This window comes from Electrophorus electricus, chromosome 2 (genome assembly GCF_041902795.1).
Source record: "Electrophorus electricus isolate QZ-2024a chromosome 2, ASM4190279v1, whole genome shotgun sequence".
Classification (NCBI taxonomy): domain Eukaryota; kingdom Metazoa; phylum Chordata; class Actinopteri; order Gymnotiformes; family Gymnotidae; genus Electrophorus; species Electrophorus electricus.
Genome location: NC_137498.1, coordinates 43796371 through 43822327, shown reverse-complemented (window position 1 = coordinate 43822327; position 25957 = coordinate 43796371). Strand labels below are relative to the sequence as shown.

The window sequence follows — 25957 nt, the reverse complement described above, 5'->3', positions numbered from 1 at the left end:
TTTGAAACAAATTAATTAAACTTAAATAAGTATAAATAAATATGCCTTATGATTCGTCCAAATTACAATTCACATTTATGCCTTATGATTCATTAAAATCACAAAAACTTGAACTTAAACTCAACTATATGTAACTAAAAATGACTCAACTAGTTTTATGTACCAAGGTGATTAGCCTCTATCTTTGGGACAGGCCCATGGACAGTTTTAATGTTATACCATGGTATAATCCCCAGTGATAATCATACCTTTACAAATTTTAATAGATCTAAAAAACCTTTTCTGTTATTTTTAAACATCACAGCACAGTCTTTATAAGTGCAGTGTTTTTGGAATAGGTGTGTCATGAATATTCTCCTGTTGTGTATCTAGACGGCTGACAAGTTCCCAAAACAATTAAATTATCAACAGTCAAAAGACGATACATAAAACCAGTACTATAGTACAGAATCCACGTGTGCAACATATGTAACTGTGCAACATCCAGTGTTGAAGTTACTTACATTTCACTTGTGGCCACACTAGATTTAGCCAAAATAATCTGTACGAAGTACAAATTAATGCAAAGGTGTATGCTAAACTGACACCCTGTATTTCACACTGTAGGAGTTCACTTAAAACATGAACTGTGGAGGCACTACCCATTAAAATAACAGCAGGAATATTAACTTTAGATAAGGCTTCAGATATTAACAAAATGCATAAGAAAGACAATGCAATGCAAAGTCCAGAAACATGACACTTGTTAACAAAGATTTTATCCCATGCAAAAAATACCTGTTTTTTAATGTATTTTTCATGCTGAATTCAAAAGTTTTGAATGAATATGAACCATAATTTTTTGTTGAAGTATAATAATAATACCTAATACCTTAATACCTAATATCTGTAGTATGGAAAAGCAGTACCAAGGTGCGTGAACCCCCTCTATGTCGACAGACTATTGATGGACACTAAAGAGGGATGCTCCTGAAGACAAATATAGGTGAAAATCACACACCTTACATTTTAGAGGTATATTTTTAAGTGTAACAACAAACCTATTCTTAAATAAGTAATATATACTTATAATACATACTCCCTAATTTAGTTTGTGGGCCAAAAAACAAAGGAAAAAAAAGACAAATGTGTTCATCAAATATTTCCACCTCTGCAGTGTTTTTTTGCCTCCAATGCATGGTCTGTCCCTGGCTGTACATGCACCAGTGTCAATGATGTTTCCACGTCCATCTGACGGACTCCAACTGCCTGGTGTACCTCTGAGTGAGTGACTCTGTGTCCCTAAAACTGACAGGCATTCGAGAGGATGTAATCTGGATGATGCCTTCTGTTTTTGTTTGTTTATCTTTGTGTCCCATTCCTCTGTCCTTTTATGCAGGGTCACTGGTTCTGCTTGTCCCCCACGCCAGTGTCCTGTGCTCATATTGGAGGTTTTGTGGTAAGATGCTGGTTCCACTGTCACTTAACCCATGAACCTGTCCTGGGTCCAGTACTCTCTTGGCCCCTTCTCTTAGACCTAGCCCTGACCTCTGTTCCCCTTGCTCTCTGTCTTCTTGCTTTTGCTGCTGACGTTCTGGCATTTTCTGGGGGCCATTGTAATGAAGTCTCCTTCACACCATTTCCTCTGCTTCAGACTGTTCCAGACATCCCTGGTTCTCCTGGACATGTACAAGCACATACAGTTAATGTTTAAGTTTGTACTGTCCTTCTTTCCTTTGGTTTTGACATTGTGTTGTGTGTTCTTGTGCTAGTTCCTTGTCTCTTGCGTTTTCAGCTCACTTCTGCTCTCCGCCCAGAGTTTAGTGATCATCACACACATCTAAATCCTCTTCACCTATTTATCCCCAAGTCCATTAAAAGGCCTTCCTTTCTCTACTTTTGTCACATGACAAGTTGAAGCAATAGTGAGTCAAAAGTGGAGAAAGCAAGGACTTGTGATCTAATAGAGAAAACATGCAACATAACTATAACATTTCTCAGCATTTTTTATTGGTTAAAATATAACTGTTTTGTAAATTGTGTTTTTCTAAAAAAATTGTTTTGTATTATCAGAATTAATATGATGGTAATATGTATGCAGGAAGTGTCTAGAAAAAAAAGGAAAGCGTCGCACAGAGTCAAGAAGTGTCAAGACCTCCCAAAGAAACCCCAGTACACCTTGGAGCCCTGCAGTCAAATACTTTAAGTGTCTAAGCATCAGTGTATTTCTCTGTGTATTGAAAAAACAATATTAGTATATTTTTCTATTACTAGAGTATAGTCCCTCTAACCAAAGTGGCTTTGGAATAAAACATCTATATGGGAGACAAGTTCAAAGTTACTATGTATAATTTGCCTATATCATAGACAAAACATCAACAACAGCTGGATACCAGTGTTCAGTTAGAAAAACAAATCAAAATGAACTCTCTCTTCATTGTGGTGGTAAGCAGAAGATAACGTGGGTGTGACCAGTCTATCCATTGTACGTTCTACAAACATTCCAGTAACTGAATTAGCCTTATATGGCACAATGTGGAATTCCTTTAACAATACCTCACCAGCTGTGATTGGCTGCTACTGGGACAGAGAAGAGAATTTAAGACACCGAATCCTGGTCAACTTCACACTTAGTGTCACTCTTCTGACTTCAGGTAAGGGAGGAAGCTGTTAAGTTTCTAGTCTTTTGAAGCATATTGTGAATTATTCAATAACTACTTTGAAATTAATATGAACAAGAATGAAACTGCATATAGTTAAAAGAGAATGAAAGAGAATGAAATTCTTAACTCACTGATGGAGTTTCAAGACTAAAAAAGTGATTTTGGCTGGCTTTATCAAAAGCATTATAGAACAATGAGCATATTACACAGACCACTCTCTCTCTCTTGTTTAAGATGATCTTAATGCTAAAATTAATTTGGGAAATAGGGCCCTGAAGAGGACAAAGATGTCACTACTGCATTCTGAGATGCTGTTACATTTTAATATGGAAACAGTTTACAAATAAATAATTTTGCTGATATATTTTGTGGAAACTAACTGATTGCTATTTATCTGTAGCTATGGAGTTGAGAAGAATCTTAGCTGTTGCCATGCTCTGTGGTAAGACTTCCTGTCTTCATATTTAGAAATAACATCCAAAGGTTCAAGGGTAATTGGTTAACATTTTCAGCCATCTTAATTGCCACAAGATTGATAACTAATTTGTTTAGAAGTGATCATAGTCTACTACTTTTTGTTTACTACTTTAGGTGACTCCAGTTGTAAATGAAATATAAGAGACTTTAATGGATTAAGCTCAATTCTTAGCAGTTTATGACTGAATTGATAGCACTTTGAAGATAATGATAAAATGTATTATTTAATTAAGGAATGTTACAGACATGAATAAAACAGTTTAGTCTTTGACTAAACTGCAGTGTCAATGGTGAATCATTGGTGGAAATTATTTTTAGGCTAGTCTTAGGATTAATCTGTGTTTCAGAAACTGGCCCAAAATGTAATTTCTGTTAAAATTCCCTCAATGATCTTCTTAAAACATTTCAGGGCTTTGCAGTGCTGGGCCAGCAGGGAAAGAGTTTGCGCTATCTTTCATGCAGAATTACAAACCAGGAAACAATGCTGGAGAGACACGTTTGATGGTGGAGGTGTCTAGTCCTCCAGGTGCCATATTAAGCACCAAGGTAAAGGTGACTGCCCTGGGAAAGGTGTTTGAAAAGACTCTTCAGCCAGGAGCTGGAGAGTCATTCCAGCTTCCCAATGAGGTGGAGATGACTGGAAGCATAAAAAGCAAGCAGACTGTCCGGGTAGAGGCTGACCAAGAAATTCTGGTGTTGTCTCTAAACTTCAAGACCTATTCAGCTGACACCTCAGTGATCTACCCTGTCAAAGACTGGGGGACAGAGTATTACATCTACACTCCAAAGATGGGTCCACCTGACACCTTCAAAGAGTTCTCTGTCACCAATCAAGGCATCCAAAATACTGTGGAGATTCAATTAATGGGAGCAGTGAAATTTCAAGGGCAGCAGTACCAAAAAGGAAGCAAATTTACCATTGATTTGGAGCCCTTTGAGAGTGTGCAGATACAAAGCAACGAAGACCTAACTGGCTCCAAAATATCCGCTAAGCAACCAGTGGCAGTTTTCACAGGACACAGTTGTACCTGGTACTTTTCAGATTGCAATCATGTGTATGAACAACTACTTCCTGTCAGTAGCTGGGGGACAGCTTTCTCAGTTGCAACTCTTGCCTATTTACAACCACCATTCAGATTTGACACAGTGATCATTCAGGCATCACAGAAAACTCAAGTAAAAATCATTAATCAAGATGGCCCTGGCTCACCCATGCCAATGGTGCCTGGAGAAACCCTTTCCATCAACATTCCATATCCAAATTCTTTGCAAATCACTGCGGATAAAGGGATACAGGTGCTTTATGAGTTCAATGGAGGAGCCAATCAAAATGGAGTGTTGAATGACCCCTTTCTAATTACCATCCTCTCAACAGACCGCTGGGCCACGTCGTACACAATGGATGGGCAAGCCAGCTTCACAAATGAAGCCATTATAATTGCTCGCACCAAGGATGTGGGCAAACTGACTTTAGATGAAAGCCCAATATCAAAAGACCTTCAATGGACACAAGTTGCGAAAAGTGAATACTCATGGTCACAGTTCATGTATGGTGACGGGTCGGGTTTCAATCAAGTTGCCCATCCAGACTCACCTTTCGCCCTCTATAGCTTTGGTGTGTCTAGCGAAAATGGATATGGATCTCCAGCCCTTGGCAATCCTTCTGGTAAGAAAAAGTAATTATAAATATTATTACAGAAACAAAAATAATGGTACAAATAAGAACTGCAGAACACAGAAAAAATAGCGTAGTATTATGTAATTATTGAATTAAAGTCATCTAACAGTACATTTACATTGCATTATTTGGATGAATCCACTGTCAAAGTCTAATAGAACTATCAAACGCTACTCTCAACTACTATAGTTAGCAAAGCTGTAATACACTCATATTCATGATGTTCAACACAGGTTAAAGGTTAAAGGTGAAGGATAAACAGTGCCAGGTGAATAACACTGAATTAACCAAATTTTCATAATTTTCTACAGCTTCAGTGGGTACCTGCTGGGTTATGGGTGACCCACACTACCGCACATTTGATGGCACTTACTACAACTTCATGGGAAACTGCACCTATATCATGGCCAAAAACTGTCATACAGACACTGTACATCCAGCCTTTGAAATCCAGGCTGAGAATGAACACCTTGGCAGTACAAAAGCTATATCTGTTAGCAAAGTCATCATTAATGTCTATGACACAACCATCACCATTGTCCGGCATGAAACTGGCCTTGTTCGGGTAAGTGAATGTAATGTATTAGTACATGACAAGATATAATTAGGTCATAGAGCTCTCAGTCTTTTTCAAAAGTAAAAGCCCAACACCAATCAAATTATAGTTAAATATTTAAAACTTAAAATCAATACAGTGTTTTCTCCATTCATGTCAAGACATATCTGTTCTCACATATTTCAGATTAGTGATTCACTCTGGTACCTTCCAATTTCCTTGGCCAATGGCAGAGTCACTCTCCAGCAGAGTGGTTTTTCGGTTGTTATGGAGACAGACTTTGGTCTGTCAGTGCAGTATGACTGGGAGCAATACATGGTGGTGAAGGTACCAGCCAGCTTCATGGGAAGGATGTGTGGCATGTGTGGGAACTTCAATGGGAAGAAGGATGATGACCTCACCACTCCCAGTGGCTCTTTAGCAGCCAGTATTCCAGCACTGGGAAAGAGCTGGAGGGTTCCCGGTTTACCAGGAGAGGCCTATTGTACTGATGATTGTACTGGGCAGTGTAACGTTTGTAATGGGGAATCATGGATTGAACGTTTGGAAGCAGAGAGCTTCTGTCAATTGGTCACCCTTCTCACTGATGGTCCATTACGTGACTGCAAGTCTCTCATTGATCCCAAGGTTTTCTATGAAAATTGCCTTTTTGACTACTGCATGGGAAAGGGGTACAAGAAATTTCTATGTAAGACAGCGCAAATCTACACAGATGCTTGTCAGCGAGCTGGTATTCATGTGCATGACTGGAGAAATCTTATTGGTTGCCGTGAGTATTATAAATAAATATAGACTATTTGATCCAATGCGTTCGGGTGCTACTTGTCAGTGTTTGTCTTATACTGTTTAATGGAATGGTATCAGTTGTTAATCTATAACAATTGAAATGTATATGAATAATTTTCTATATATTATAATCCTGGCTACAATGTTTGTATTTTAATAGAAATATGTACTCTCAACTGTATTCATCACCCATTCAAATAATACAATTACCATTTAGGGAAAGTTATTTACAAACTGCCAAGAAAACAGAAGGCTTAGTGCAAATTTATGATACATCCATTCAGCTGCTAGAATAGTAATTTGATTTGAACCAACCAACTTTTATTTTATCTTGAATTGTAATTATGGCACACCGATTTTAATCTAAAAATGTATTCTGACTTAATTTTATTGACTCACATTTTCATCCCTTCACAGCTGAGCCAAAATGCCCTGCAAACAGTAACTTTGATTCCTGTGCCTGTCCTGCTACCTGCGAGAACCCCTCTCCACCCGCTGACTGCAAAACCAAGTGTGTGGCATCTTGTACCTGCAATGACGGGTTCCTGTGGAGTGGGAACACGTGTGTCCCTAAGAATCAGTGCGGTTGCATATACAGCAACGGAGGGCAGAAACGCTACCTACGGGCTGGAGAATCCATCTGGGCTGATACAACTTGCAGCACAAAATGCACCTGTAATAGTGGTCAAGTTGTGTGTGAAAAAGCCAGCTGCCCAGATGGATCAGAATGCAGTATAGTAGAAGGGATCAGAGGCTGCCATCCAGTCTCTCATGCAATTTGCAACATCTACGGTGACCCCCACTACAACACTTTTGACAACAGCACCTACAACTTCCAGGGCACCTGCACCTACACTGTAGCTCAGGGCTGCCATCTGGAGGGAACACACCTCACTCCATTTGCAGTTATAGTGGAGAACGAGAAGTGGACAGAAATCCACGTCAACCCAAGTGTCTCTGCAGCCAAGGTGGTTGTTGTGGAAGTGTATGGAATGATCTTAGTCCTGCGAAGAAACCAGCTACATCAAGTAATGGTTAGTACAATCTAGTTAAGAAGACTTGTGATATCAACTGAAAAGAAAAAACACACACCCCAACATTCATATTCTCTGTAGCTGTTTTAAAAGCTTCAAAAAAGTAAACATGCTTTAAAAAAGAACGTTTAAATAAACATATATATTTTTTATTCTCTCCAGTAAAGCGAGACATAATTTCTGTGTTAATACAGTTAACAGAAGCTCTTGTGAAACTAAATCACTTATCTATACTGGCGGGTGTACAGTGGCCTGGAACTCTTTATTAGTGTCAGTTCCTGTCCAAAAATAAATTCCTAAAAACAACACACTGACTCCAAACCACAAAAGAACTGTCCATTTTATTCCACAATATTGAGATCTTTCTTATAACCACCATCTTTTCATTGTGCCTTCTTGATTGGTGTGTCTCGTCTCTTGTTTGTAAAGTTATGATTTAGTGATAAAATGATATCTTAGGAAAAGGAAAAAATAGTGGTGCTTTGTCACCATTGGTGACTGTTGTCCTGACTGGACATTCAAGCTAGCGTTGATTTTCAGATAATTATAACATCTGTAACAGAATCAGCCTTTGCATTTGAAGAAACCATGTAAACAAAATCTAATCAGCTTTCTAGGGGAAATTATACTCTATCCAGAATTGTCAGCTAGAACTGTTGCTGCAGGTAACTAAGGTAGGGAATAGGTGTCAAGTGAAAACTTTGTAGTTAAATGTTGAATGTCTCCATGATTTTACAATGGAATTTTTATGTCACACTTTAAGGTTAACGGGATCTTGGCAAACATCCCTGTAAGTCTGGATGATGGAAAAGTGAAGGTCCAGCAGGAAGGTGTTGAAAATGTAATCTTAACAGATTTCGGCCTGATAGTCACCTACGATATGGTTTATCACGTCACCATCACTGTCCCGAGCAGCTATCATGGCAAGACTTGTGGCTTGTGTGGAAACTTTAATGGCAACAAGAACGATGACTTTCTGCTGCCAGATGGTAAAGAAACCAAAGATGTAAAAACATTCGGAGCTGCTTGGAAAGTGCCTGTTCCTGGCGTTGTTTGTGATGATGGCTGCAGTGGTGACGTGTGTCCAAAGTGCCCTGAAAACAAGAAACTTGTGTTTGAAAAGGACTGCAGTACCATCATCAACCCTCTCGGTCCATTTGCTGCATGTCACAATGTAATTAATCCTGAGTCCTACTTCAGAGATTGTGTCTATGACATCTGCATGAGCGATGGAGATAATAATACGATCTGCAACAGCATTGCTGCATACATGACTGACTGTCAGAACTTTGGAGTTACTGTTAAACACTGGAGAACACCAACATTTTGCCGTAAGTGCAGTCACTTTGTAGAAATCGTTTAAGATAATTATAGGTAATATTTTAGTTATTTAACTAATAATCTCTACCATTTTCCTTGTAGCTTTGAAATGTCCTGCTAACAGTCACTATGAAATCTGTGCGGGATCATGTGACACACCCTGTCCTGGCCTCACTGAGATCATCAAATGTAATATTCAGACGTGTTTTGAAGGCTGCATGTGTGATTCTGGATTCTTCAACAATGGGACGGGCTGTGTTAAAGCAGATCAGTGCAGCTGTTATGAGAATGGACACACCTACAAGGTAGGTTACATCTGTATTATTCTGTATGAAAGGTTGGAAAGTATTTTGCCTTTAAAATTAATGACTATATTATAACAGAGTTACTTTGATTCTTATTAAAACAAAATTAGAATAGCACTTTTATAAAGTGCCATTAATTAGTTTTTAATTATCCTAATGATGATGATGATGATGATGATGATGATGATGATGATGATGATAACTCTTATTATTAGTTACATTTATATGGCACCTTTCTCAAGCTCAAGGACACTTTATAGACAGATTATTCTCCCTCATATGTAACTGATTTGATTCTGCCTTATGACACAGTACCCTGGTAACCAGGAGGATTTCAGATCAGTTCTTTTTCACTGTTCCATGGTCTTGGCTAAACCTTGAGGTCAACTGTATTCTTATGGTAGTTGTGCCAAGGCTGTAGAACAGCTTGACACTGAACCTAAAGCATGCTCCTTTTATTGCTGCATTTAAATCAATACATAACAAACCTATTTGCATTAGCACATTTCAATATTTTAGGTGTGTATGTAGGATTGCCATGGTTCTGTGTCATAATTTATTTTGTCCCATGTATGTGATTTAATATATATTATTTTATTTCCTATTTATGTATATCACTGTGGTCAACATTTTAAAGATGTTCTTTATAAAGAAAATTGACTTAATTAGTGGTGTTTGCTATTGGTATACCTATCGCAAACAAACAAACAAATACATAAATAAATACATTTCAAGACAATAAATACAATTCAAAAAGAACACAAAAATAGCATTAATCATTTTGGTTCATTTTGGTTCATTTTGGTTCTTAAACTGATTTTCCATGCCATTGTGATTGTTAAGTACATTTTGGCTTTTACCTTTTGGGAAAACAGCCACAATCAGATCAGACCAAGATAATATGTCAGATTACACCAAGGTAGGTAATCATGTAAACAAATACTCAAAGAAAGTTGTATCTCAGTAATATCACACTTATTAACCCCTCTGGCAGATTGGCGAGTCTGTCATCACAAAAGACTGTCAAGAACGTTTGACCTGTCTTGCCTCTGGGGTAATCAAACATGACACCATGACTTGCGGTAATAATGAAGACTGTGTGAATAAGAATGGTGTTTTGGGCTGCTACCCAAAACCTAATGGTTAGTAACTTATAATTTATGGAATAATACATATTTTTGTTTGATCACTTGTAAAACCGATTAGGAATCAGCATAGAAATGAAAAAAAAAGTAAATAAAATGCTATATTAGGCAACCCAAAGGAAACATTTAATGAGATAATAAAATGGGGCCCAAAATGAACCCTTGCAGCACCCCTCAACTGAGAGCTATAGTAGAGGACATCAAGTCAATAACAATTCTTCTTCTAGCTTCCCCAGGTACCTGTTGGGTCATGGGTGACCCACACTATCGCACATTCGATGGTGATTACTACAACTTCATGGGAAACTGCACCTACATCGTGGCCAAGAATTGCCATCCAGACAAAGAACACCCTGAGTTTGAAGTCCAGGCAATGAATGAACGTTTTGGCAGCACAAAAGGCACATATGTTAGTGAGGTCATTATTAAGGTCTATGGACAAACCATCACCATTGTCCAACATGAGACTGGACTTGTGAGGGTAAGAGATGTTTGAATTACTCCTGTATTGGTGGCACAATTGTCAATCCGTCTAAATCAGTTCTCACTCTTACTCTCAATCTTTCCTCTTACTTCAGATTAGTAATTCACTCTGGTACCTTCCGATCTCATTGGCCAATGGCAGAGCCACTCTCTGGCAGAGTGGTCTCTCGCTTGTTATGGAGACAGACTTTGGTCTATTGGTGCAGTATGACTGGGAACAGTATTTGTTGGTGAAGGTACCAGCCAGCTTCATGGGAAAGATGTGTGGCATGTGTGGGAACTTCAATGGGAAGAAGGATGATGACCTCACCACTCCCAGTGGCTCTTTAGCAACCAGTATTCCAGCACTGGGAAAGAGCTGGAGGGTTCCCGGTTTACCAGGAGAGGCCTATTGTACTGATGATTGTACTGGGCAGTGTAACGTTTGTAATGGGGAATCATGGATTGAACGTTTGGAAGCAGAGAGCTTCTGTCAATTGGTCACCCTTCTCACTGATGGTCCATTACGTGACTGCAAGTCTCTCATTGATCCCAAGGTTTTCTATGAAAATTGCCTTTTTGACTACTGCATGGGAAAGGGGTACAAGAAATTTCTATGTAAGACAGCGCAAATCTACACAGATGCTTGTCAGCGAGCTGGTATTCATGTGCATGACTGGAGAAATCTTATTGGTTGCCGTGAGTATTATAAATAAATATAGACTATTTGAGCCAATGCGTTCGGGTGCTACTTGTCAGTGTTTGTCTTATACTGTTTAATGGAATGGTATCAGTTGTTAATCTATAACAATTGAAATGTATATGAATAATTTTCTATATATTATAATCCTGGCTACAATGTTTGTATTTTAATAGAAATATGTACTCTCAACTGTATTCATCACCCATTCATATAATACAATTACCATTTAGGGAAAGTTATTTACAAACTGCCAAGAAAACAGAAGGCTTAGTGCAAATTTGTGATACGTCCATTCAGCTACTACAATAGTAATTTGATTTGAACCAACCAACTTTTATTTTATCTTGAATTGTAATTATGGCACACCGATTTTAATCTAAAAATGTATTCTGACTTAATTTTATTGACTCACATTTTCATCCCTTCACAGCTGAGCCAAAATGCCCTGCAAACAGTCACTTTGATTCCTGTGCCTGTCCTGCTACCTGCGAGAACCCCTCTCCACCCGCTGACTGCAAAACCAAGTGTGTGGCATCTTGTACCTGCAATGACGGGTTCCTGTGGAGTGGGAACACGTGTGTCCCTAAGAATCAGTGCGGTTGCATATACAGCAACGGAGGGCAGAAACGCTACCTACGGGCTGGAGAATCCATCTGGGCTGATACAACTTGCAGCACAAAATGCACCTGTAATAGTGGTCAAGTTGTGTGTGAAAAAGCCAGCTGCCCAGATGGATCAGAATGCAGTATAGTAGAAGGGATCAGAGGCTGCCATCCAGTCTCTCATGCAATTTGCAACATCTACGGTGACCCCCACTACAACACTTTTGACAACAGCACCTACAACTTCCAGGGCACCTGCACCTACACTGTAGCTCAGGGCTGCCATCTGGAGGGAACACACCTCACTCCATTTGCAGTTATAGTGGAGAACGAGAAGTGGACAGAAATCCACGTCAACCCAAGTGTCTCTGCAGCCAAGGTGGTTGTTGTGGAAGTGTATGGAATGATCTTAGTCCTGCGAAGAAACCAGCTACATCAAGTAATGGTTAGTACAATCTAGTTAAGAAGACTTGTGATATCAACTGAAAAGAAAAAACACACACCCCAACATTCATATTCTCTGTAGCTGTTTTAAAAGCTTCAAAAAAGTAAACATGCTTTAAAAAAGAACGTTTAAATAAACATATATATTTTTTATTCTCTCCAGTAAAGCGAGACATAATTTCTGTGTTAATACAGTTAACAGAAGCTCTTGTGAAACTAAATCACTTATCTATACTGGCGGGTGTACAGTGGCCTGGAACTCTTTATTAGTGTCAGTTCCTGTCCAAAAATAAATTCCTAAAAACAACACACTGACTCCAAACCACAAAAGAACTGTCCATTTTATTCCACAATATTGAGATCTTTCTTATAACCACCATCTTTTCATTGTGCCTTCTTGATTGGTGTGTCTCGTCTCTTGTTTGTAAAGTTATGATTTAGTGATAAAATGATATCTTAGGAAAAGGAAAAAATAGTGGTGCTTTGTCACCATTGGTGACTGTTGTCCTGACTGGACATTCAAGCTAGCGTTGATTTTCAGATAATTATAACATCTGTAACAGAATCAGCCTTTGCATTTGAAGAAACCATGTAAACAAAATCTAATCAGCTTTCTAGGGGAAATTATACTCTATCCAGAATTGTCAGCTAGAACTGTTGCTGCAGGTAACTAAGGTAGGGAATAGGTGTCAAGTGAAAACTTTGTAGTTAAATGTTGAATGTCTCCATGATTTTACAATGGAATTTTTATGTCACACTTTAAGGTTAACGGGATCTTGGCAAACATCCCTGTAAGTCTGGATGATGGAAAAGTGAAGGTCCAGCAGGAAGGTGTTGAAAATGTAATCTTAACAGATTTCGGCCTGATAGTCACCTACGATATGGTTTATCACGTCACCATCACTGTCCCGAGCAGCTATCATGGCAAGACTTGTGGCTTGTGTGGAAACTTTAATGGCAACAAGAACGATGACTTTCTGCTGCCAGATGGTAAAGAAACCAAAGATGTAAAAACATTCGGAGCTGCTTGGAAAGTGCCTGTTCCTGGCGTTGTTTGTGATGATGGCTGCAGTGGTGACGTGTGTCCAAAGTGCCCTGAAAACAAGAAACTTGTGTTTGAAAAGGACTGCAGTACCATCATCAACCCTCTCGGTCCATTTGCTGCATGTCACAATGTAATTAATCCTGAGTCCTACTTCAGAGATTGTGTCTATGACATCTGCATGAGCGATGGAGATAATAATACGATCTGCAACAGCATTGCTGCATACATGACTGACTGTCAGAACTTTGGAGTTACTGTTAAACACTGGAGAACACCAACATTTTGCCGTAAGTGCAGTCACTTTGTAGAAATCGTTTAAGATAATTATAGGTAATATTTTAGTTATTTAACTAATAATCTCTACCATTTTCCTTGTAGCTTTGAAATGTCCTGCTAACAGTCACTATGAAATCTGTGCGGGATCATGTGACACACCCTGTCCTGGCCTCACTGAGATCATCAAATGTAATATTCAGACGTGTTTTGAAGGCTGCATGTGTGATTCTGGATTCTTCAACAATGGGACGGGCTGTGTTAAAGCAGATCAGTGCAGCTGTTATGAGAATGGACACACCTACAAGGTAGGTTACATCTGTATTATTCTGTATGAAAGGTTGGAAAGTATTTTGCCTTTAAAATTAATGACTATATTATAACAGAGTTACTTTGATTCTTATTAAAACAAAATTAGAATAGCACTTTTATAAAGTGCCATTAATTAGTTTTTAATTATCCTAATGATGATGATGATGATGATGATGATGATGATGATGATAACTCTTATTATTAGTTACATTTATATGGCACCTTTCTCAAGCTCAAGGACACTTTATAGACAGATTATTCTCCCTCATATGTAACTGATTTGATTCTGCCTTATGACACAGTACCCTGGTAACCAGGAGGATTTCAGATCAGTTCTTTTTCACTGTTCCATGGTCTTGGCTAAACCTTGAGGTCAACTGTATTCTTATGGTAGTTGTGCCAAGGCTGTAGAACAGCTTGACACTGAACCTAAAGCATGCTCCTTTTATTGCTGCATTTAAATCAATACATAACAAACCTATTTGCATTAGCACATTTCAATATTTTAGGTGTGTATGTAGGATTGCCATGGTTCTGTGTCATAATTTATTTTGTCCCATGTATGTGATTTAATATATATTATTTTATTTCCTATTTATGTATATCACTGTGGTCAACATTTTAAAGATGTTCTTTATAAAGAAAATTGACTTAATTAGTGGTGTTTGCTATTGGTATACCTATCGCAAACAAACAAACAAATACATAAATAAATACATTTCAAGACAATAAATACAATTCAAAAAGAACACAAAAATAGCATTAATCATTTTGGTTCATTTTGGTTCATTTTGGTTCTTAAACTGATTTTCCATGCCATTGTGATTGTTAAGTACATTTTGGCTTTTACCTTTTGGGAAAACAGCCACAATCAGATCAGACCAAGATAATATGTCAGATTACACCAAGGTAGGTAATCATGTAAACAAATACTCAAAGAAAGTTGTATCTCAGTAATATCACACTTATTAACCCCTCTGGCAGATTGGCGAGTCTGTCATCACAAAAGACTGTCAAGAACGTTTGACCTGTCTTGCCTCTGGGGTAATCAAACATGACACCATGACTTGCGGTAATAATGAAGACTGTGTGAATAAGAATGGTGTTTTGGGCTGCTACCCAAAACCTAATGGTTAGTAACTTATAATTTATGGAATAATACATATTTTTGTTTGATCACTTGTAAAACCGATTAGGAATCAGCATAGAAATGAAAAAAAAGTAAATAAAATGCTATATTAGGCAACCCAAAGGAAACATTTAATGAGATAAAAAAATGGGGCCCAAAATGAACCCTTGCAGCACCCCTCAACTGAGAGCTATAGTAGAGGACATCAAGTCAATAACAATTCTTCTTCTAGCTTCCCCAGGTACCTGTTGGGTCATGGGTGACCCACACTATCGCACATTCGATGGTGATTACTACAACTTCATGGGAAACTGCACCTACATCGTGGCCAAGAATTGCCATCCAGACAAAGAACACCCTGAGTTTGAAGTCCAGGCAATGAATGAACGTTTTGGCAGCACAAAAGGCACATATGTTAGTGAGGTCATTATTAAGGTCTATGGACAAACCATCACCATTGTCCAACATGAGACTGGACTTGTGAGGGTAAGAGATGTTTGAATTACTCCTGTATTGGTGGCACAATTGTCAATCCGTCTAAATCAGTTCTCACTCTTACTCTCAATCTTTCCTCTTACTTCAGATTAGTAATTCACTCTGGTACCTTCCGATCTCATTGGCCAATGGCAGAGCCACTCTCTGGCAGAGTGGTCTCTCGCTTGTTATGGAGACAGACTTTGGTCTATTGGTGCAGTATGACTGGGAACAGTATTTGTTGGTGAAGGTACCAGCCAGCTTCATGGGAAAGATGTGTGGCATGTGTGGGAACTTCAATGGGAAGAAGGATGATGACCTCACCACTCCCAGTGGCTCTTTAGCAACCAGTATTCCAGCACTGGGAAAGAGCTGGAGGGTTCCCGGTTTACCAGGAGAGGCCTATTGTACTGATGATTGTACTGGGCAGTGTAACGTTTGTAATGGGGAATCATGGATTGAACGTTTGGAAGCAGAGAGCTTCTGTCAATTGGTCACCCTTCTCACTGATGGTCCATTACGTGACTGCAAGTCTCTCATTGATCCCAAGGTTTTCTATGAAAATTGCCTTTTTGACTACTGCATGGGAAAGGGGTACAAGAAATTTCTATGTAAGACAGCGCAAATCTACACAGATGCTTGTCAGCAAGCTGGTATTCATGTGCATGACTGGAGAAACATCATTGGCTGTCGTAAGTATTAGTAATAAGGGAGAAACAAGATATGTACTGTATATATAAAAGTATGTTTCATGAAAGTTACAAAGAGACATTTAATCTAAAGACTCAACAGACTTTGCTGACTCATGTTATACACCTGTGAGTTTATCTAAATAGAACTTATTGGTGGAAAACTTTGGCAAAATATTTTGAATAGGGATGTATGGTTCTGCTGATGTTCACATAATCCTGTCTTCACAGCTGCACCAAAATGCCCTGCAAACAGTCACTTTGATTCCTGTGCCTGTCCTGCCACCTGTGAGAGTCCCAATGCACCCGCTGACTGCAAAACCAACTGTGTAGAGGCCTGTACCTGCAATGACGGGTTCCTGTGGAGTGGGAACAAATGTGTCCCTAAGAATCAGTGTGGCTGCATATACAGCAACGGAGGGCAGAAACGCTACCTACAGGCTGGAGAATCCATCTGGGATGGTGACAACTGTAGCAAAAAATGCACCTGCAACCCAACCAATGGTCATGTTATATGTAACAGTGTGAGCTGTCCAAGTGGTACCACATGCATGGTTGCTAATGGGATCAGAGAGTGCCATGCAGTCTCCCAGGCAACCTGCACCATCTATGGTGACCCCCATTACATCACTTTTGACAACAGCACCTACGATTTCCAGGGCACCTGCACATACACTGTAGCTCAGGGCTGCCATCTGGAGGGAACACACCTCACTCCATTTGCAGTTATAGTGGAGAATGAGAAGTGGACAGAGATCAAAGAAAACCCAAATGTCTCTGCGGCCAAGGTGGTTGTTGTGGAAGTGTATGGAATGATCTTAGTGCTGCGAAGAAACCAGCTACATCAGATAACGGTTAGTACAGTCTTAGTTAAAGCAGACTAGGAACTCCTAAAGATATGCTGAAATGAGAATACCTTTAACTACAGATATAAGTGGTTTAACCTTGACAAAGTGTAATCACACACAATTTTAAATTTTAAATTGTTTATTTTTAAATTGAGTTCTTTCTGAGAAACTGAATAGATGATGAATGGTATTTCAGTTTTTATTCCTCCTGTGAAGTACATTAAGATTGAATCATGGAGGTGTCATAGGTGGGATAAGAATTTTGGTAGTTTGCTATCCTGTCCTTTGTTAACATTTGGGCAAAACACATAATGAAAAATGAAATTTTACAAGTGAAAATATAACATAGAAATATGATTCAAACTTGACAAATGCTTGAGTTGTTTATAATCAACTGAGACTGTAATTCTTTCACTTGACCAACCATGCCACTGCTGCCTTGTGGAGAAAGGGAACAAGCTACTTGGTTTAAACCCTGTGTAAGATAGAAAAATAAAAAAGCTAATGAAATGTGACACTGATAAGGTTTGCTATGTGAGCAGCTCATGAAATCCTTTTATTTCAGGTTAATGGTGTTATAGTCAACATCCCTATAAGTCTGGATGATGGAAAAATAACTGTCCAGCAAGTGGGCTTTCAAAATGTAATCACTACAGACTTTGGCCTGATCATCTCCTATGATATGATTTATCACGTCACCATTACAGTCCCAAGCAGTTACCTGGGAAAGACCTGCGGCATGTGCGGATATTACAACGGTAACAAGAACGATGAGTTTCTGTTGCCAGATGGTAAAGAAACCAAAGATGTAAAAACATTCGGAGCTGCTTGGAAAGTGCCTGTTCCTGGCGTTGTTTGTGATGATGGCTGCAGTGGTGACGTGTGTCCAAAGTGCCCTGAAAACAAGAAACTTGTGTTTGAAAAGGACTGCAGTACCATCATCAACCCTCTCGGTCCATTTGCTGCATGTCACAATGTAATTAATCCTGAGTCCTACTTCAGAGATTGTGTCTTTGACGTCTGCATGGGTGACAGAGATCATGACATGCTCTGCCACATTATTACTACATACATGACTAATTGTCAGAACCTTGGAGTTACTGTTGAAAATTGGAGAACACCAACATTTTGCCGTAAGTATAAATAAGTCAGTAGAGATAATGTATTTATTTATTTGTTTAAAATATTTCTTGAATTATATTTCTTTGTTCTTGGTAGCTTTGAAATGTCCTGCTAACAGTCACTATGAAATCTGTGCGGGATCATGTGACACACCCTGTCCTGGCCTCCGTGAGATCGTCAGCTGTAATATTCAGACGTGTTTTGAAGGCTGCATGTGTAATGCTGGATTCTTTACCAATGGATCAGGCTGTGTTAAAGCAGATCAGTGTAGTTGTTATGAAAATGGACTCACCTATAAGGTCAGTTATATCTGTGTATTTATAGTACTGTTCAAAAGTCTGTGTGATTTACAGTTGTTTTTACTTCTTCACAAAGGAAATTATAAATCACTAACAAAGGAAAACATTAAGTTCAATGTTAAAATCAATATCAAACTGTTTGGCCAATGATGTTTTAGCGAAGGACTTCAAGGCCTTATACTGGAATTTGAAATCCTAATCCTGAGGTCTCAGTACTGAGAAATTTAGGTTTTAAGATTGGAAACCTAAAGTCCTGGGTGAAAACCAAAAACAGAGTATATCAGTGATGCTTCTTCTGTTAAATGCTTTCACAGATTGGCGAGTCTATCATCACAGAAGACTGTCAAGTGCGCTTAACATGTCTCAGTTCTGGTATAGTAAAACACGAAAGCATGAGATGTAACAGTGATGAAATCTGCCAGGTTAAGAATGGTGTTCATGGGTGTTACCCAAGGCAGTGTCAGTTAGATACTGGAGGCTCATTTACCCTTTTCAATGGAACAACTTGGACTATTGCATCTCTGGGAGCCTTTGACTTTGTGCAAGTATGTGACAGCACTCTTGCAGTGAACTGGTTCCGTGTAGTGGTGGAGCTACAAACCACAAGTTCTGGAGTTTATAAAGCTATGGCTGTTTATGTCTTCTTTGAAGATGGGCTTGTCACCGTTAACAGCCAACAGGAGATTTGGGTGAGCAATATTTATTTTTATTTTTATTTATGCTTACACATCTCTAAAACTTAACCCATGCCAACTAAAATTAGACATTAAGATTTTATAAAAATGTGTTTTCTTAACAATGCTGATATTCTCTTTTTTTTTTATATATATATGCAGCTCAATGGTAGAAAGATGTCTATGGCTACTCTAGGAACAAATCAGAAATTTATTAAGATCATTGATCATGCAGTCGTTGTTGAAATGTCTGCGTTCAGTTTGATCTACAGTCAGTCACAAGAGATCACAATCACTGTCAGTGAAGAGATGGTTGATAAAGTTTGTGGTGCTTGTGGAAAATTACATGGGCCTATTACTGGTGAAAGCATACAGATGTACATGAATCAAAACAGAGCTCCTGACTTTCCCAGCTGGTAAGTATGATGAAAAACAACAAAACTATAACTACATTTATCTGATGCTTTTATTCAAATGACTGAACACAACTTGAGGGTTAAGGGTCTTGTTCAGGGGCCCAATAGGGGTAACTTGGTGTTGGTGCTTGAAACAGCAACCATCTGATTACTAGTCAAGTAACTTAGCCACTGAGCTCCTTATGAACGATGAATAGAAGAAGTACTATAAATTAAGCAACCATAAACTATAAATGCGTTAACATTTATGTGAAGATTTAATAATGACAAGTTTCATCCTGTTTCAGTGGGTTATGTATGTTTAATAAAGCAAGTGTTTATGTATGAATGGATTAATTAAGATTTAAGACATTAGTTTGTAACTTGGTATTTTTAAAATTGCATGAAAGACAAATTTCAATGTCTGTCTGTATTTTTTATTCCAGCACCTGATAGCTGCATTTTGCTTTTGTTAAGTTGGCTGGAGGCATCTACCAGAATACATACATTTTTGTTGATATATGATTCTCTACATTATGATTCTCTGAACAATGATAAAATAATTAATCAATAAAGCACTTGCAATGAAACATCATTTTCAGTCCTGTTGTTTAAAAATAAAATTTATATAATTTGATGTCAGATGATAAACATCAACTATTGATTGTACAGGTTTCATAACCTGTACACCACTTGCCTGCAAAGGTTAAATTCCAAATTAAGAAAGTTTTTACTGAAATGATTTGCTCTATTTTACAGCCCACCAAATGCTATGAGAATAAATGAAACCAACTTTGCTTTGCCTGAATATTTTTCAAGGAATATATGTAATCTATACAATCTTTAAATCTATAATACACTACCTGGTTCTTAAACATTAACTTATTATGATGTTTGCATTTAGATGTCTCCCTATGTTGCACTAAAAAGCTGAGCTTTTCAGGTGTTCAAAATTATGTAGCTAATATTTAAGAAACATAATTACCAGAGTGAGCGGTGAGATTGAGATAATCCTGGAAATGTAAGGGCCTAAGATCAAAAGACATATGCACATTACTTCATTACTGTTTTTAATATGATTTTGAGATTTTGAAATGGACAAAATGGTCAGCGACACTTATTCCAAAACATATAAAAGTACAAGATGACTTTACTCAGAAGTCCACAAATGAAAATGAAAAGTCACTGGTCAGGGAAGAGTCCAGAAAATTATCTATTAGGCTACTACAGACACAATCAGCTTTGTAAAAGTTGTAAAAAACACTTTAATGGTCCTGCACAGAGGAAAAACACATCGATTGAAATGCTTTCTACATTCATTCTGTTCCATTTAAAAATTATTTTAATACAACACACATTTAATTTTGTTCAACTTCTGGGGTCATCATGACCTGAACTGTCACGTGTGGGACGTTTACTGAGATCCCTAAAGATGACCCCTGAGTATCACCGCTTTGCTTCAGTACGTTAACTAGGTAACAGGACGTAGCACAATGTAACAAAACAGCGAGCAGGCAAGGTTTCCTGGATAGGATGAAAGGAAAGCCCTCTGCTATATGTCATGCCACCTGTTTCCCCAGTTCACTACAACTCCCAGCATTCTGATTACCACCCATTGTAAAACTCAGCCAATCAGCAACAAGTCACACGATCCTCATCACCGAACTATTAACTGCATCTGTTACTCATATACTCTATTTAAACATGTCATTTCCACAATTAGTTTGTAAAGTATTGCAGAGCGTTATTCCCAATTGTCTTTCTGTATTGCCGCTCTACTTCCAATTGCTTACCTGTATTTTTTGCCTGTCCCATTGGATTTGTCTGCTTAGTTATTCTGCTTTTTCTGGCTTTCGACCTGTGCTGTTTATCCCTCTGTTTCGGATGCTCCCTGACTATATTAGTCCTTTAGTACTGTCTCTGACCCTTGCCTGTTTTATGACTACTGTGTTGGATTGTCCTTTTCTGTTTAAAATTTGATTGTTTATGTCATATGGTGCTCAATAAAGAGTATGAAGAGGAGCTATTATCCTTTTATTTAAGAATTGCATATCTGCACATGAAATCTCCTAATTTGAATTATTAATATGAAAGTGGTGTTTTGTAATCCAAGGACATCATGGATATTCCGATAGCAAAACAATGGCATGCTAGCTACAGATACACTAACTACATGCCACAGGAAAAACTAAGAAACGTGCTAAAATATAGCATCCAGAAATGCACCCTGCATGTGGGATATTGATTCCACCAAAGTTGCATGCAGGTTCCATCCAGTTCAGAGAAACAAGGACCTTACTTCCACTTTGACTAGGGTAAAAATCCAGAGCTAAGAGCAAATCAATTTTAAACAGTGTGGTCATAACCACTTCCAGTTCCTTCAAACATTATTTATGTTGTATTAATTTAATTAAAAGTAACTTAAGTGAAGAGATGGTACACCATTTAAAGTTGGCATTCAGAAGCAGGAAGTGGTGCAGGCTCAGGAGCAGTGAATGTTGTATTCTAAAGAGCAGCTCGCTGGGAACTTCCAGCAAACACTCCATCATCTGAAATATGACCTTTATAATCAACATCTAGATATGGGAGTTTCTAACTGCAGTCATCGAATGTCATTAGAACTACTGGTTTCCTTGTAGTTGTAGAATGTCAATCCAGTTGTCAGTGGGAGCAGAATGCAGATGTGCTTACAAACCAGAGCACTTAAGAAGACTCCAAAAATGTGCTACTTGCTAGCACCTTTCCACAGTGTCTAGATACTGAGAAAAAACAAGAAAACACAATAAACAAACACTGGAGGCTAATTTCATACATCAGATAAACAAACACTGGAGGCTGATATCATACATCAGCTACAGGCATCTCACTGTCCTATTATTTACTACTCAATCGATGGTTGCCAGTTTGGTGATTTTCCTTCTGCCAATTAAACGTGAGTTGAGCCAGATGTGATTTTTTATCAGAAAAACTGTACTGGACACCAATTTACTATGTGAATGAATATACCCTGTACAATTGGTACAATAAACATTTAAATGAAAAACAAAAACAACAACAAAACATAGTTTAAAGTATTTTTGTTTTAAAACCTGGTACGTTTCTTACAGGCTTTGGAAGCAAACAGCCCCATTCCAAAGTGGTAAAAGAGTCTTGAAGCTTTTTCCTGTAAAATATTAAGAAGTGCACTAAACATTTCCACTAAAAGCAAAACACTGAGAAAACTAATTGTAAAATCATTAATTACCCAGTAGTTCCAAAAACACTAAGTTTTTGTTAGGCTATGTTGCCCCTGTAAGACAAGGTTATTTAAGTATTAATTCATAGATTTACTACAATTATTATTATACTTATATAATAATAATAATAATAATAATAATAATAATAATAATAATGCTATGAGTAAGACCGTTAAAAACAGAAAATATACATTACTAAAGACCGTTTGCCAAGAATTGCAGTGTAGCCATCCGACTTTCCCCAACTACAGTTACGATTGTTGATATTCTGTTTCTGGTTGAATGAGTTGTTTTATCTTGTGGAACCGCAGAGGAAATTCTTAAAATTACACGTCTTTACATTCTAGCACTAGACACGGGTTTTGAAAACCCTCGTTCACACTGAATCACATGAGCGCAAGCTAGGTTTATTTTGTCTTGCGGCAACACCAGTGCTTTTGGCTTGCCTTTGAGTGTACTAAACAAGCGGAGTTTGCACTCCATTTCTGCTTATTGTTATACTTAGTTTTTCGGCAATTTTGGAAGTGTTGTCTGGATTCTCAGTGGATAATTCAGATTCCCTATATTGTTATCCATAGTGCCGCATAAAGGTAGTGAACACCCGATGATGTATTTCGTAAGCAACGGGTTGGCAAATATCCAGGTGAACACGTTTCAAGCGTGCTGTTGTTTATATTTGTGAACATGTAGGTCCTCTACCTTCCACTAGGGAGAGCCACAGCCTTAAAGACCCAAAAGCAATGGTCACGGAAGGCTCAAGAAATAAGCATTACAGCATCTCACTCAGTAGATTGTCTTGATTTGATCAAATTGGAACACATACGTGGTTGGAGAGCTAGGATTTATTAAAATCAAGATATAACACATTTGAAACTAAAACATCGCTATACTGCCTTACTTAAGTGTATTGTGATTGTACTGGTAGTCTACTTACTGCTGATTTTCCGGATAGTTTATGCGACAGAAGGTCACAGTGATGTATTACTGGTGCACGTTAGTGTTGTCTGAATTCTGTCGCGGTCACAAGTACCCTGTGTAGTGTTTTACTGACAGATAACTGCTCGCCTTCTCTCTGCGACGATCCTGCGCCTCGAGTTCTGTTTTTGTTTGCTTTCGCTAGCTCTTCCTGCCACCATCACGGATACATTGAAAACCATACCATATATGTCATTGTCACAATATCTCTATTAACAAAAGCAGAAGCATACTTGCTCCAACATGAATAAAGAATACAGAAGCATGCATGCTCTAACTACGAACACACTGCGAGTATGTTTCTAAAGTATTGGCCGTGTTACACTAGTAAACTTAATAGCTGGCTGTATTCTGTTTGATGGGTCTGTGTATATATATACACAATGACATCGCGGGGTGACAGTGAGCTGGAAGGTGATAGTTAGAATTCTCCCTTTTCCGTAAACATTATGACCTTGACTCAGTGCTGCTTCTACCTTATTCGCTTTCATGTCATGCTGTCCTATTCTGTTTACTTAGATAGGTTCAATGCTACGGCTAATGGTTTGAGGTTACTGTCTCATTCTAGACACGTCACATCATTTTATGTCCGAACACATTACACCTGCTGTGTCGTTTACATGTTTCTGCTCACTCATCTGCTTTGCTTTGTCATCTATATATTCTCTCACATCACAGAATAAAGTGTGCATGCTTTTCAGCATCTCTGACACTGTTATTCATTCTGAGAAACATGTCCCAGGGCCCTGAGGAGCAACATCCAGACCCAGGCAAGGCAGACGGTGTGACCAGAGGGACAGGGTTAAGGAAAATAGTAAGATTTTCCTTACAGTGATCATCACTCATTTGTGGAATGTGATCAACATTTGCTACCCAAAGAGGGCAAACAGGCAGATGATTGGGCAACTTTAGCCCAGCCATGTGGACATCACTCTCAGAGAACTGGAGTGAAACAAGGTCCACAGGATGTGAGAGGTTTGCTAGAAATGAGGAACAGATTGGAAGTGGACTTCAGGAGTGATGTGGTAAACTCTACCATCCAATCCGTTGAGGATGGCTTTCAGTCCATGGGTGAAGTAATTGACAAGGCTGGACTGCCAGTCATGTCGTATGTCTTATGAAAAAGTCATAAATGACTTTGCTTCAAGACGAGGAAAGTAATGTGCTATTTTTATTTAAAATATTTGAATTTTTTACAAAGCTAAAAACTAGGAAGGTGGTTTTATTTTAAAACATCAGAATTGCTTCTTTTTTCAATATAATTTTGTTGGATTGTTACTTTTGCAGTAGCTCCTCCAGAAAGGCAAGGTAAGGAATGTTCTAAATCCCAAGATCACTTTAGAAAAAAACAAAAGAAAGCTGAATAATGACCACCATTTCTATATAAAATATTTACATTGCTTATTTATAAAACTGGATGTTTTGTGTTGTTTAAAAACATTTGATACTTTTTCAAGTTTTTAATATGGGAATTTAATTAATTTATTTAGAAATTTGTATTATACTGTTAATTTGTGATATAAAATTATAAGTTAACAGTACAACAAAATACATTTTCTCTGTATGTGTAGGTCTCAGAGAGGGCCTGGGTGTGTGTTTGAGTGGTAACAGGTGGTAGAGGGTAGTGTAAGGGTTAGGGTTTGAGGTAGGGTTAGGGTTTAAGGTTGTGTTAGGGTTAGGGTTTAAGATAGGGTTAGGGTAAGGGTTAGCGTTTATGGTAGGGTTAGACTTACAGTTTTAGTTAGGGTTAGGGTTTATGGTATGGTTAGGGTTAGGGTTATGGCTTAAGGTAGGGTTATGCTTATGGTTTAAGGTAGGGTTAGACTTAGGGTTTGGGTTTCGGGTAGGGTTAGGGTTAGGGATAGGGTAAGGGTTAGAAAGCACCCATTATGCCTGTTGTAAGATCATGCCCATTTGAACTAGTGAAAATGAATTTCCTGTATCTGGAAATGTATAAGCATGGCTTTAGGTATATTCTTGTGGTAATGCATCACATACTTTGCCCAAACCTATGCTACAAAGCATTAATCAGCTAAGACTGTCATAAGATCTTTACTGAATTTACCTTCCAATAGAACTGGTAAAACAGAATACACAGTGATGGAGGCAGAGGAGGAGAGTTGATGAGAACAAATAGGAATGGACCTCCAAGGGTCATTAGAGGCTCAGAGGTTGGAGAGTCAGATCTACAAACCAACAAGCTGTAAGCACTTTTCCGAGGAGAGAACAATACCTGATTTATGGATAATTGCGTAAACCTTTGGGGGTAGACGTTGACATGGGTGGTCTTCAGAGGAACTTTCGTCTTCCACTCCTTCAAAGACTAATGTGA

The 25957-nt window shown here is 38.3% G+C and overlaps 1 protein-coding gene and 1 long non-coding RNA gene across 2 annotated transcripts; one reads left to right on the top strand and one right to left on the bottom strand.

Moving 5' to 3' along the window:
• The first annotated feature begins 5788 nt into the window (after window positions 1-5788).
• Window positions 5789-19991, top strand: LOC118241926 (IgGFc-binding protein-like). Its single transcript, XM_035529478.2, has 19 exons — window positions 5789-6122; window positions 6557-7173; window positions 7937-8504; window positions 8596-8798; window positions 9793-9940; window positions 10171-10424; window positions 10522-11104; window positions 11539-12155; window positions 12919-13486; window positions 13578-13780; window positions 14769-14916; window positions 15146-15399; window positions 15497-16079; window positions 16308-16930; window positions 17490-18057; window positions 18143-18345; window positions 18660-19034; window positions 19182-19435; window positions 19861-19991. Exons 1-19 carry the CDS (start codon window positions 6014-6016, stop codon window positions 19865-19867), a joined length of 6885 nt encoding a protein of 2294 aa, XP_035385371.2. The 5' UTR covers window positions 5789-6013; the 3' UTR covers window positions 19868-19991.
• Window positions 19992-21475: 1484 nt separating this feature from the next.
• On the bottom strand, window positions 21476-23731 carry LOC118241911 (uncharacterized). Its single transcript, XR_004776421.1, has 3 exons — window positions 23585-23731; window positions 22520-22577; window positions 21476-22173 (listed from the first exon to the last, which is right to left on the bottom strand). It is a non-coding gene; the product is annotated as an uncharacterized LOC118241911 (long non-coding RNA).
• Between the last annotated feature and the right edge of the window lie 2226 nt (window positions 23732-25957).

Bases quoted from the DNA above. Each gene is read 5' to 3' on its own strand.
- LOC118241926 (XM_035529478.2), top strand. From the start codon at position 6,014: ATGGGAAAGGGGTACAAGAAATTTCTATGTAAGACAGCGCAAATCTAC. The intron at 6,123-6,556 runs GTGAGTATTATA...ATCCCTTCACAG, and splicing joins GAGAAATCTTATTGGTTGCC to CTGAGCCAAAATGCCCTGCA. The intron at 18,058-18,142 runs GTAAGTATAAAT...TGTTCTTGGTAG, and splicing joins GAGAACACCAACATTTTGCC to CTTTGAAATGTCCTGCTAAC.